Source organism: Hyalella azteca, unplaced genomic scaffold (genome assembly GCF_000764305.2).
Source record: "Hyalella azteca isolate HAZT.00-mixed unplaced genomic scaffold, Hazt_2.0.2 contig4588, whole genome shotgun sequence".
Taxonomy (NCBI): domain Eukaryota; kingdom Metazoa; phylum Arthropoda; class Malacostraca; order Amphipoda; family Hyalellidae; genus Hyalella; species Hyalella azteca.
Window position 1 is genome coordinate 42145 of NW_025934801.1, and position 12621 is coordinate 54765.

The following is a 12621-nucleotide window of genomic DNA, read 5'->3' on the forward strand; positions in this document are numbered from 1 at the left end:
ACTTACTCTAAACTCTAAAGCTTGCTTTACTTTTTTTTACTTCAGGCAAATACGCTTTATTTGAATTCAATTCGTCAACATATTTGCACTCCTATGTCCACTCCTCTAAATTTTACTGTACTTGCTTTACAAGCTAAGCGTTGGACGCCGTTAGGTTTTCGCCCCGTAGAGCTTTTGTTCTGATAGACCGTAGATCTTTTGCTCTCCTTTTATCTTTTGTTTTTAGCTTGAATTTTCCCGGCTTAAACTCGCCTGCTGGCATGCACTTACTGACTAACACAATGCCGAGTGGACACGCCTTTAACTGTTTATCATGATTTCTCTTTGTGTTTTCTAGGGTTCAAGTCTTTCCTATATGGCTCAAGGAGATAAATATGTTGGTAGCTTTGTTTATTGTTCTAATTTTCTTATTATCCTGGAATACAAAGTTAAAAACGTTCTTTTCTAATTTATAAATTATTAGACGGGTTTCTAAAACTATTACCTATATTTGGCTGATATGAATTCACCCATTCTCTTCAACTAGCAACTTGGCCTTCAAACCTGACAGCTTTCTTCATTATTGTCATTATCTGCTGCTTAGCTATTGTGTTCAGTTCCGGCGTTGATACAGCAGTAATTGTAACAGTGACTCATTCTTTTTATATTGAAATATTGTGATCCTAGATTGCAAATTTCTATTAATAATGACGTCTGCACTTTTCCTACAGTGAGTTCAACTTTTGCATTTATTGCTCCTCACTAACCGCTGTGCATCCTCTGCGTATTGGCGTTCCATAAAAATGTCTTCGTTTCCATTGACATCTTTAATTTTCAATTGTGCAGTAATTCAAAAAACATTAAACGAGGCGTTTAAACGTAAGTGTAAGAAAGTTGATGTTAAAATGTGAGATTTGCGACGATACAATCAAAATAAGTGTTGTGTTGTTGAGCGTTTGTAAGGATCGAGCAAAGTGGGAGCATTTCTAGTTTAAGTCGTCTGTGATTCTACCGTCAGTCGTCTGTGATTCTATCAGTCGTCTGTGAATCTACCGTCAGTCGTCAGTGATTCTACCTTCAGTCGTCTGTGATTCTACCATCAGCCGCCTGCGATTCTACCGTTAGTCGTCTGTGACTCTACCGTCAGTCGTCTGTGACTCTACCGTCAGTCGTCTGTGACTCTACCGTCAGTCGTCTGTGACTCTACCGTCAGTAGTTTGTGATTCTACCGTCAGCCGCCTGTGATTCTACTGTCAGCCGCCTGTGATTCTACCGTCAGTTGTCTGTGATTCTACCGTCAATCGTCTGTTATTCTACCATCAGTCGCCTGAGATTCTACCGTCAGTCGCCTGTGATTCTACCGTAAGTCGTCTGTGACTCTACTGTCAGTCGCCTGTGATGCTACCGTCAGTCGTCTGTGACTCTACCGCCAGTCGTCTGTGACTCTACCGTTGGCTAACTGCACTCCTGCAAAGGACCTTGTTCTATTCCGCCAGACATTTTACTTCAGTTTGTTAGCTAAGTTAAGTATTCGTTCCTATTTCTTTATCTTAATTTATATTCCATTAAAATTATAATGTAATTCGTCCATCATAACCCATCGATTCGACTGATACCAATCAGCCTCCCCGGTAAACTGACAGCGTCTACTAAAGGATCTGATGTCCATGGTACATCTTAAGCATCACAACCATCTTCTAGCTTATCCTTTCTATCAACCACTCCAATTTTTGAGGGTCAACCTTGAGTTCCACCTGTCCTACAAGAAGCGAGTGGTGAGAGAGGACCAAGCCTTCCACCTTAAGATCCGTTTTAGCATCACAATATCTCCCAGCTTATCCTTCCAGCAACCACTCCAATTTTTGAGGGTCAACCTTGAGTTCCACCTGCCCTACAAGAAGCGAATGGATCAAGCCTTCCACCTTTAGATCCATAGGATCAAGCCTTCCCCCTTTAGAGGATTAAGCCTTCCACCTTAAGATCCATGTTCCGCCATAAGCTCCACTGGGGGCGTACATTCCATCGTTTGCTCCAAATTCACCGGCTACTTGATCTCCACCCTTCACCCCAGATTTGGAAAAAATGATTAAGACTTTGTCCATATAGCAATGTTATTTTTGTCCTAGTGTTTATCATATTGACTTACTCTTGTCCGACAAAAGGGCGTATGTCAATAAGAATGTGTGTCACTCTTATGAAAATATAACCTGTTCCATTTTTTGAGTGCCCTTACACGCTGTGAAACCATTTTTACTCATCCACCTTAAGATAGACTGACCATTTCAATATATCCGCATCACTCCATGTCCCGTCCACATCACTCCATGTCCCGTCCACATCACTCCATGTCCCGTCCACATCACACCATGTCCCGTCCAAATCACTCCATGTCCCGTCCACATCACTCCATGTCCCGTCCACATCACTCCATGTCCCGTCCACATCACTCCATGCCCCGTCCACATCACTCCATGTCCCGTCCACATCACTTCATGTCCCGTCCACATCACTCCATGTCCCGTCCACATCACTCCATGCCCCGTCCACATCACACCATGTCCCGTTCACATCACTCCATGTCCCGTCCACTCCTGGCCACGTCACCTGAACGACGCGACGACGCTCCCGCCGTCCCCGTCCACACGTGGTCGAGCAGGGGCTCCAGTCCGTCCACTCGCTGACGACGCAGTCCACGCGGGGCGCCGCCCTCTGGTTCTGGCTGACCAGACCGCCCCGCTGGGGGAGCGCCTGAGCGAAGTTGCTGGGTGAAGTCGTCAGCTGATGGCTGCCCCCGCGGGGGTGGTGGGGGAGGTCGCTAGAGGAGGAGGAACTACTTTAAAAAGCATGTAAAAGAAGGTTTCTGGTATATGTTATTAAAAATATCGATTTACCGATGGGATTTGTTAAGAGCTTTAAAAAGCATGTAAAAGAAGGTTTCTGGTAAAAGTTATTAAAATGATTGATTTAACGATGGGATTTGTTAAGAGCTTTAAAAAAGATGTAAAAGAAGGTTTCGGGTAAATGTTATTTAAAAATATCTATTTACCAATGGGATTTGTTAAGAGGCTTTAAAAGCATGTAAAAGAAGGTTTCGGGCAAATGTTATTAAAAAATATCGATTTACCGATGGGATTTGTTAAGAGCTTTAAAAAAGATGTAAAAGAAGGTTTCTGGGAGAAGTTATTGAAAATATCGAATTTCCGATTGGATTTGTTCAGAGTTTCGAAGGTAAAACGTTTTGAAGATGGTTTAGGTTAAAGGTTTAAAAAAACGATTCGAAACTGGTGCAGGCTAAAATTTTTCACGAATACCGTTTTGAATATTGTCAGGAAAAGTAATTTCAGAAAATAAAGTTTCAAAGATAGTTTAAGAGAGAAGTTTTTGTATTAGTAAAATGTCAATGATCTGAATTTTCAAATATTAATAAGTAGTTCTTATCAAGGTTCCTAGCATTGTAAAGCATGAATTGATTAGAGACAAAGCCTTATAGTTGCCTATTACACGCAATGAGCACGATTTTTTGACCGCGATTCAAATGGATTTTGATTAGTATAACATAATGTTAAGAAAATTTTTTGAAGTTCAGTAAGCTGCCTGAAAATTTACCGTCACGTATAAGCGTGCTAATTGCTACGGAATAGATACTATACGTGTTGTTTCAGATAATGCTTAAATGTTTACAACATTTTCATGGTGATGAATTTAATTGTCCTCACTTATATCTGCTCGCTGCTAATTAAATTAATATCATCAATCGGATCGGCGATAAAAGGGATCCACTAATAAAAAAGGCCAAAACAGGCCCAATATTCAATATTTTCCGATAAATTTGAAGGTTAAGGTGTAAAAATTAAATATTCATTTATTCTTTGCCATTTAAAATACAATTAGGAAGTACCGCCATCTATATTTACGCCGGCTAACGCAATCGTGAAAAACGAAATGGTAGAATTTGTCCGAAAAAAGGTCCATATGTAGCATCCCTGATTCAAGTGATGATGGATTTTGTAGCCTTATTTTCTATCTACTCTTTGAGTGTTAACAAATCATCAGAATATTATGTAGATTATATTCGTCATTATCACATCTAGCTGCTCGTAACTATTCACTCTCAACTGAAAAAGAGGCCCACCTCTCAACTGAAAAAGAGGCCCACCTCTCAACTGAACAAGAGGCCTACCTCTCAACTGAACAAGAGGCCCACCTCTCAACTGAACAAGAGGCCTACCTCTCAACTGAACAAGAGGCCCACCTCTCAACTGAACAAGAGGCCCACCTCTCAACTGAACTAGAGGCCCACCTCTCAACTGAAAAAGAAGCCCACCTCTCAACTGAACAAGAGGCCTACCTCTCAACTGAACAAGAGGCCTACCTCTCAACTGAACAAGAGGCCCACCTTTCTCCCTCGGTGACGTGTGTGTTGTAGTCGTCCTCGAACGCGTCATTTTCGGCTGCGTCCATGGAACCTGTCCTCAATGTAGTCACATTTAGTATTAAAGAATTAATTATTTCACCTTACTTATCTACAAATTTTCTTTCTATTTGTGCATTTTATTAACGATTTTTCTTCTCATTCAAACGCAAGCCAATACAAGTTTTATTTCTGTATTGATATTCTAAGTATTCGTTAACTTAAAAATATCATTCTTCTTCAAAGGCCTGCGCCGATTCCTGCTCTAAAATTGTTTACTTCTACTGATACAAAATATTTTTTCTAATCTCTTCGAGCGAGAGAAATTCTTTACGGAAAATCCCCAAGCCACGGGGATTTACGCATGCCTCCTAACAGACAATGTATGCTATATGCCAACCCGCATCACATATTGCGAGCCAGAAGTTAACTGCAGAAATCATACGCGAAAATCTTGTTGGGAAAATTTCCCAACCTGGCTACTTTGAAATTCCAACGAAGAAGTAGAGCTTACTCTGTCTATATAAGACAGAGGCGCAGCTCCTCTCAAAAAGTAGCAGCTTTAAATCTTTACGTATCTAATGAAGTTATCCGCCGTCCTAACTGTTCCCATTGGTCTTGATTATGCGCCACATTTCTTCTCGTGTATAACTAATGGTTTTATTTTGTTGTGCACAACCCTTGCCGAGTTACTGATTTATTTTGGGTGCATGCTTTTGTCACCTCCTTTGAACACTTTGGCAGGCCCGTCAGGCTCTGTGATAATTATCTATTAAAATATTAAATGCCTAACGTGAAACTAAACTTACTTGATCAATACCTTAAATTCTTAACTATTAATCTTTGTTTGGCGGGTCCCATTAAATCTTCAACTTAACCATAACTTCTCTTTAACTGTAATGCCGAAGTGTTCACTTCTCTCGTGGTGTTTATTAACTTTGTGGAACAGTGGCGACCATTAAATTTGTTCAAGTGGTGCGGTTTGCAAACATTGTTGCAGCCGCGTTTTAACTAAGAGAATTGCAAACAGCATACTGTTGAACTTCACTTCTAAAAGCACCAAAAGTGCACTTATTTTTGATTTAATAAGGTGAGCTTTAACTTGAAATGAAATTGTTGAATTTCCGTAATTGAATATTTAAGCAGTGTTTGTCCTCAAGCGCGTTAGTAATAAAGTCTTTTTCTCGTACAGTATACATACTGGTCGGCTTCTGTCTTCAGTGACCACCTGGACTTCTAAATTGTTTTAAAATTCGAGTGACCTACGATAAAGTCTGGGATTAAAACTGAACTGCAAGCAACGATTTCATCTGATTAAATTACTTCCATTGGCCTCTATTTGTTTTGATCCTTTTGAAATATTAGCTTTACATCTTGAAGAGGTTTACCTCAAGCGTAGGGAGAAATTTCCCTACAATCTAGTGAACAGGCAAATATTTACAATTCGTCGGAGAGTTTTTATAATGGAAATTCCGATTCAGGTAGGCAAACTTGAGTATCTCGAACCATGAACATTTGCATGATTCATTTGATTGATTTCTACTCAAGATACATCGTGATTTGGAAGAGATACATCGTGATTTTTCGGCCTAACTCATAACTTGTTTAATTAAATTCATAAGCTAAAGCTGACTCTTAGATCGAAGTACGAATAAATGAACTACATTCTAATAAATGAACAATGTTTTGCTTCAATTAGATATTTGCTTTGAAAAATCTTCAAATTTGTAGAAGCTGCTCGCTTCAGTTGCTGCGAAACTGATTTTTTTACTCGACTGTTCTATATATTTTGGTTTCGTTTCCATTTAACGGAGACATGGAAGATGAAGTTTATTAGCTACTGGATTTATAGCAGAACGGTGAGGCGCTGAGAGATTGAGTTGAAGGCTTAATCTATACGGAAGTCACCCAATTAACATGCTTAACTGCTGTTTATTCTTCTTCATATTTAGCTCTAGTCTAATTTCCCATTAATCCTTTGTATATAATGCATGCGAAGAACTATTAATAAGATTTTCAATGCATGCGAGTTCACTTCTTTGCTCTACCGCATCATTTAAGTAGTCTTCGACGCTCTAATTTATTTTGGAGTTATTGCCTGTTTTCTTGCGTTCTTACGCTTTGACTTCTCGTTAACTTATCTGATTTGGGCTGACCATTACTTCCTATCTAATTTAAATACTCTTATCAACATCTTTATTCTACTGAACGGCTTTCATGCCACTTCTGAAGTTCAGCTACCGGCAATATTTTAGAAAGTTAGCCGTTGAAATATTTATGGTGCCTTTGAGAAATTCAAAGTTATCTTTAATTTGATTGCATTAATTGACATAGACATGTAAAAGTGCGTTATTAAATGCCAAATCATTTTCTTATTAATTTTCAGTATAAACTCCGTAATTTCTACCTTGTCTCGCCTACTACGCAAGCATTGCGTGTATACCGGTGCCAGCTCGACCCGTATTTCTGCTTTAATATTGTTTAGGTGAAAGGTTAGCATGGGAAAACGACCTCTTGCAAGTTTTATTCCGCTATATATGAATTGAAATCACTGAATATAATTGTCCATTTAAGTATACTGGTCTTGAGCACAGATTCCTTTAGGTAAGCTCGCCTTTCTTTTGTTCCAGTTCATTTATGGAAAATCCGCTGCACTTCCAGCTAATTACTTCTACGGTGGATACGAGAATAATCTCGTGGCTCTCCACTAAAATTTTGCTTGAACCTTTATATTTGTATTAATTTTTTTAACAGTTCAATTATCAATACCTATTATATTATATAATACAATATTGTATTAAAAAAGAAAGTTCTGTTTCTTAGTTCGCAATAATTCTCTACCTACTAGTACATAAAATACCGAGTGCACCTACAGTCTCTTACCCCTGGCGAACTCGCAGAGTCTGGTGCAGTCGTCGTATCGCTCGAAGTTGTTCCTATTGCCGCGGCATCCGCCGTAGATGAACTGCATGCACATGCGTTGCTCTTTGTCGTAGTACCAGCGGTCGAAGTAGGCGCGACATGGTCCTACCTCTGGCTCCAGCATGCACACCTCTGTGGACATGTCAATGACATTACTGTATATTTATTAGCGCATTTTCTCATTTATGGAAAAAATGCACTATTGTGCTCGCCATGTCCGTCTGTCTGTAGGTCTGTCTGTCTGTCCGTCCGTCCGTCTGTCCGTGACCTCAAGTTTTCGTCGACGAGAAAATGCGCTCTCTGTCACTCATTGCAGTGAGTACTGAGTTATATTTATTATTGTTATTGTTAGGCAAAAGTTCTTCATGTACGCGAGTTTGATGGAAGACCAAAGCATGATTTTTATTAACGATGTTTTTTTTATTCTTTCATTCATAATAATATAGTGAATACTCTCCGTGATTGAAGAAAAAACCATGCAGTGAGTCAAATGAAATTTTTTGCTGGCGCTGGGAGATCAAAAAGCAGGATACCAAATGATAGAAGACCAGCCATGCTCCAGTCTTCAATCAAGCTTCTATATATTAGTATATGATGGTAGAATTTTAATGTAGAATTTTAAGAAGATTTGATTGAAGACCAAAGAATTAGTTTTATTGAAAAATTTATTGTTAGCTTTTTTTAATATCTCGAACAACATTTTTCGTTTGCGTCGGAAATTCGAAAATCACGTTACCGATAGACATTTTAATTTGTTGACAACGTGTCTAATGAATCAAAATTCATTATCAAGTTACAATACTCATCACTGAGTTTTGAAATTTGAATGGGCATAAGTGCAAATTATGTAAATAGGATCCTATTCGAATATGAGATAGAAATAATTACAAAATCATGAAAATAGGAAGATGCTCCAAATTGAAGAAAGAAAATTTCTCCGAAAAAAGTTTCACTATTCTGACAAGTCCAGTAGTTTAATGATTGATGGTTGGAGTTCCTATCCTTAATGATGTGGGCCTCAGCTATCGTGAGTCGGTTGGCGTCGGGGCATCGCATCGCGACGCTGGGGCGTTCTTCTAGCACCGTGCGAGTGATGGTCTCGTTGTGGGCCTCCATCAGGTGGTTCCTTGGTCTATCAGACTGAAGGTGGCACGTGAGATGTTGGCCTAATGTCGTAGTTGTGAGCCCGATGCATTCCATATTGGGGAGAAGCCTACAACCTTCTTTATTACAGGATAATTTAAAGACTACATTTATCTTCTGCAGAACTCTCGTTTTTTTGCAGGGGTTATTGTTCCTTACTAGATTCTGTGTTTTCTTGTTTCTATAATAGATCAAAATTTTAATGTTGATATTAGACACGCTCCCAATGTTGTTATGAACGATAGATTGGAGGATCCGTTCATCTGCTTTATAACCGCTATCATTTGATTCTGTTAGTAGATGGATGTGACGTTTGAATTTGCAAGTCTCCGCTTCATTGTTAAGCCTGTTTCGGTTCGGTATAAGTTTTGAGTTTTCTCCCTCCACCTTGTTTCACTAAGATTTATAACACCCGTACTAAAGATTGATTTTCGGATTCATGTATTGATATTTCCTTGGTCAGAAGAGTACTACGGATACTCATCATTTAATAAATTCATTTCATCATAATAGCTTATGTATAAGTACAGCGAAAGCCCCCAAACATCGATAGGATAAGTAGAAGTGTATTAAATTTCGATTACAAGATTTGTAGCAGACAGACAGACAGACAGACAGACAGACAAGAAGTGAAGTTAAAGAGAAGTGTTGTAATATCTAAAATATGCAATGAACTGATCGCACAAGGCAAGCAACGCTAATAGCTTTGACGTGTGTTACGCCAAGAAGCACTAACAATCAGACCAAACTATGATAACTCCATCTGTACTTGAGTTCTTTATTGAGACAACATGAATACCCAGCATCTGCATTGGCTTCATACATTACAAAAGCTTTCATTAAAAGTAAAAATTACATTTTATTTTTGCATTTTGGTAAATCCGCGTATATTCACTTCATAATAATATATACCTTTATGAATAATTTTCAAAGTTTTTGAGTTTGCGTATTAAGCTTGCCACCTAAAATATAGAGGGGCTCATCGTGCTGGAATATTACTGATATTACTGGACCTGAAAATTTATTTTCAGTGGAAAAATAGGGAAGGACCGGAGGAGAAGGAGAAGATTGGATAAAAAATTGAATTTTAATTTCGTTTTGAAAAAAATAAATGCATATTAAAAACTAAAATTGTCTTTTCCATATTTTTAAACAGGTATAAAACGAGGTTCCTAGCTTTTGTATGATATTTCAGTTTGAAGGGTTTTTTATTTAAATAGAATGAATAAGGCTTATTGTCTTTAACGGTATTATAGGGATAAAAGACAGACGGGATATGAAAACTGCAGGAATTATCAAGTCTGGCTTACGCCAAACTAATCAGCCAGTTTCTTATATAATTTAAGGAGATATTACTCGATATTCCTTCTTTTCAACTCATAAAATATCCTTGTATGTAATGAATTTTTTTCTCGAGTGGGACGACATGCTCTCTAAGATATATACATACGGAAATTCTGTGCTATGTCCTTATTATATGTGTAATTATTTATTTTTATTTATAATATAATGTGTGTGCTATTATTGAATAAATACAGCCGTCACTGTTTAACCTACAATTCGAGTCCGGTTCAATAAATATGGCGAATAAAGTACCACAAACAAATGACAAAAACTATGGGACAAGCTATAATTTGGTTTTATGTGGTGCTCATACGCTTACAAGTTATGCCCCAGGAAGTTGTATCCTGTGATAAAAAACCTTTTTAAAAATATAACTCAGTACTCACTGCAGTGAGTGACAAAGAGCGCATTTTTTCGTCGGCAAAACGTGAAGTCACGGACGGACAGACAGACAGACAGACGGACGAACATGACAAGCACAATAGGGCGCTAAAAATATATAGCTTAAAAATTTAACCGTTGCACATATCGTAGGGGGGGACGAATTTACTTAATTTATATTGGTGCAAGTAATTTATGAGCATTATATTTTAGATTTTAGGATGTTCGATTTGTCGTTTAGTTTACAATTCCCTTGACGAGACCTCGGCAGGCAACGTGCTTCATAACTACAGGTTGTTGTTTATTTGTTTATTGAGGATTAACTACAGGTTAGTGACGTTGCCGTGCAGATGTGGTGTAGGGAGCTCAGTGATAACATGGTGATATTTTATGTATTTTGTCGTGCATGATTGATAATTTTGAGCAGAAATTTTTTAATATTGTTTTCATTTTCGTTCATTCTGGTATTATTATTTTTATTTGCTCTTTTATTATTTTATTATTATTATTTTATGTTAGTATTATTATAAAATATATTGTATGTATATATATATATATATTATTTAGTATCGTATTAGTATTATTATTTTACTTATGATTATTTATTTTATCACAAAATTATTTTGTTCATTCCCAGACGGACTCAAATTCTTAATCCGAAAACTCAAATTTGAAAAGTGGATTCTCTAATGAATTGTAATCAGCGATTTAATATAAGTGATTTACTTTAGTTTTATTTAAATTTTGTGTTTGTATCATTTTCAATTTTGTTAATTATAATCGTTCTAGATAACATATTTTAGCAATCCGTGTTCTAAAGTAGAATTTTGAAAGAATATCACGTGCTTTTGGGAAGGGGAGCGGTCGGTGTCATGGTTGATTTGGAAAGTCATCAAAAATATAAACAATCATTCGAATACTGAACTTATTGACCTGTGAGATTAATGCGTCCTAGGTTGTTTTATTCTTACTCGTTTTACATCTTATTCTCGGAGCGGGCAATTTTTATTTTTATTCTCGGAGCGGGCAATTTTTTCAGCGAGAATTTGTCAGAAAAACGTAACAGGTGTTTCCCTACACGGAAGTGTCATTTAATTCATTTGATATTATCAAGTGGGTGAGACATCAAACTTGCCCATAGGTGTGCGATTTTCATGCAGTTTGAATTGATAACGCAGCAATGCATTTTAACGTAAAAAGTTCCGAATACGATGTATTTTTTTAAAGAACGTTTTAAATTTGCAGCAAATTATTCAGTCGAGAAAGCGCAAAAGAAATTTTTAGCACGGGAGAATTTATAGGAATTTATAGCAATCGGAAATTTTTAAGGCAAGGAGCATCAAATGGCCATTGAGAAATTTTTAAAAATTTATGCAAACGAGTAAAAATATTTATTGACTAGCCAGGAAGCATCCGTTCCGCGCGGTCGAGTCGAGCCTTGCCTCGCTGGCACCAGTGACGGAACATGTACTGATCATGAACGGAAATGTTCAAGCGCATGAACACCGAACAATCCGCTTCCAGTTTGCCGTTCACACCAACTTTGTACGGGCTTCCATTCCACTCTGCAAATTGTCAAGACAACAGACAATGCTATGCGTGTGCTTACATCATTAGTCTTCTCAGTTTGCAAGTTCACCAATAACTTAAAAGCAAAATAAAAGACGACTAAATTCAATTTGTTTCCAACAAACACGTTTCGGAAACCAGCTCCACGATCAGCTCAAAGTTTATTCCACCTTCCATGAAATGCATTCTCAAGATGAATGAATTCGCATATCATTTAAATGGGGATGATTGGTACTGAGGTTGATTGAAAGAACTATTTATTGTATTTTGTTTTATAATTCGGAAACTCATCAGAAAAAATGTTTAGAAAGTTGAAAATCTGATTCATGAAATATTTTCCGATTGTGAACTTGATAATGTTAGTGTTAGATAAGCTAAAAATTGGTTCTTTCTTCAGGTAAAACGATGTTATTCCTACCCGAACATGGTCCTCCCAAGCTTAAAAATACAGTTGTGCGCGTTGTGCATCAGCGTGCTTTTGGAATGGCGTCTTGTAACTTTTACCTCCGGTTAGCCGAACACCGCGGCAGAAATTATTACTGTTAAACTGTTAATTTCCGTTTGCTCATTAAAAAACACTGCTGTGCTCCCTCACTCTGAACAATGCGACGTGACTGCGTGGGGAAACGATTTAAAAATCCTTGGTTGCACCTCTGGAGCTTCGGATTTAAGGATTTAGGAATTATTGCATATATATAGACTGAATTTTGTTTTAATAGCACTTACAATTGTTATTCATTTGAAATTGTTAATCGATAGTTTTTCATGTTCTTTGGTCCGTTATTTTCGTTATCTAGGTTTTAATTTTTGGTGCAAATTTGACTTACCAGTATGGATTGTCTGTCGTCTTTGAATTTTAAATAGCCTATATG

The 12621-nt window shown here is 37.6% G+C and overlaps 1 protein-coding gene and 1 long non-coding RNA gene across 2 annotated transcripts in view; one reads left to right on the forward strand and one right to left on the reverse strand.

Moving 5' to 3' along the window:
• The window catches only part of LOC108680737 (spondin-1), a 102079-nt gene that overhangs the window by 10529 nt on the left and 78929 nt on the right, over positions 1 to 12621 (reverse strand). Inside the window, exons 13-15 of the mRNA XM_047880064.1 lie at positions 7274 to 7444; positions 4376 to 4445; positions 2584 to 2794 (exon numbers count right to left, since the gene is read on the reverse strand). Coding sequence (XP_047736020.1) covers positions 2584 to 2794; positions 4376 to 4445; positions 7274 to 7444 — 452 coding nt within the window. The remainder of the gene's footprint in view (positions 1 to 2583; positions 2795 to 4375; positions 4446 to 7273; positions 7445 to 12621) is intronic.
• On the forward strand, positions 4944 to 5724 carry LOC125177737. Its single transcript, XR_007156639.1, has 2 exons — positions 4944 to 5480; positions 5583 to 5724. It is a non-coding gene; the product is annotated as an uncharacterized LOC125177737 (long non-coding RNA).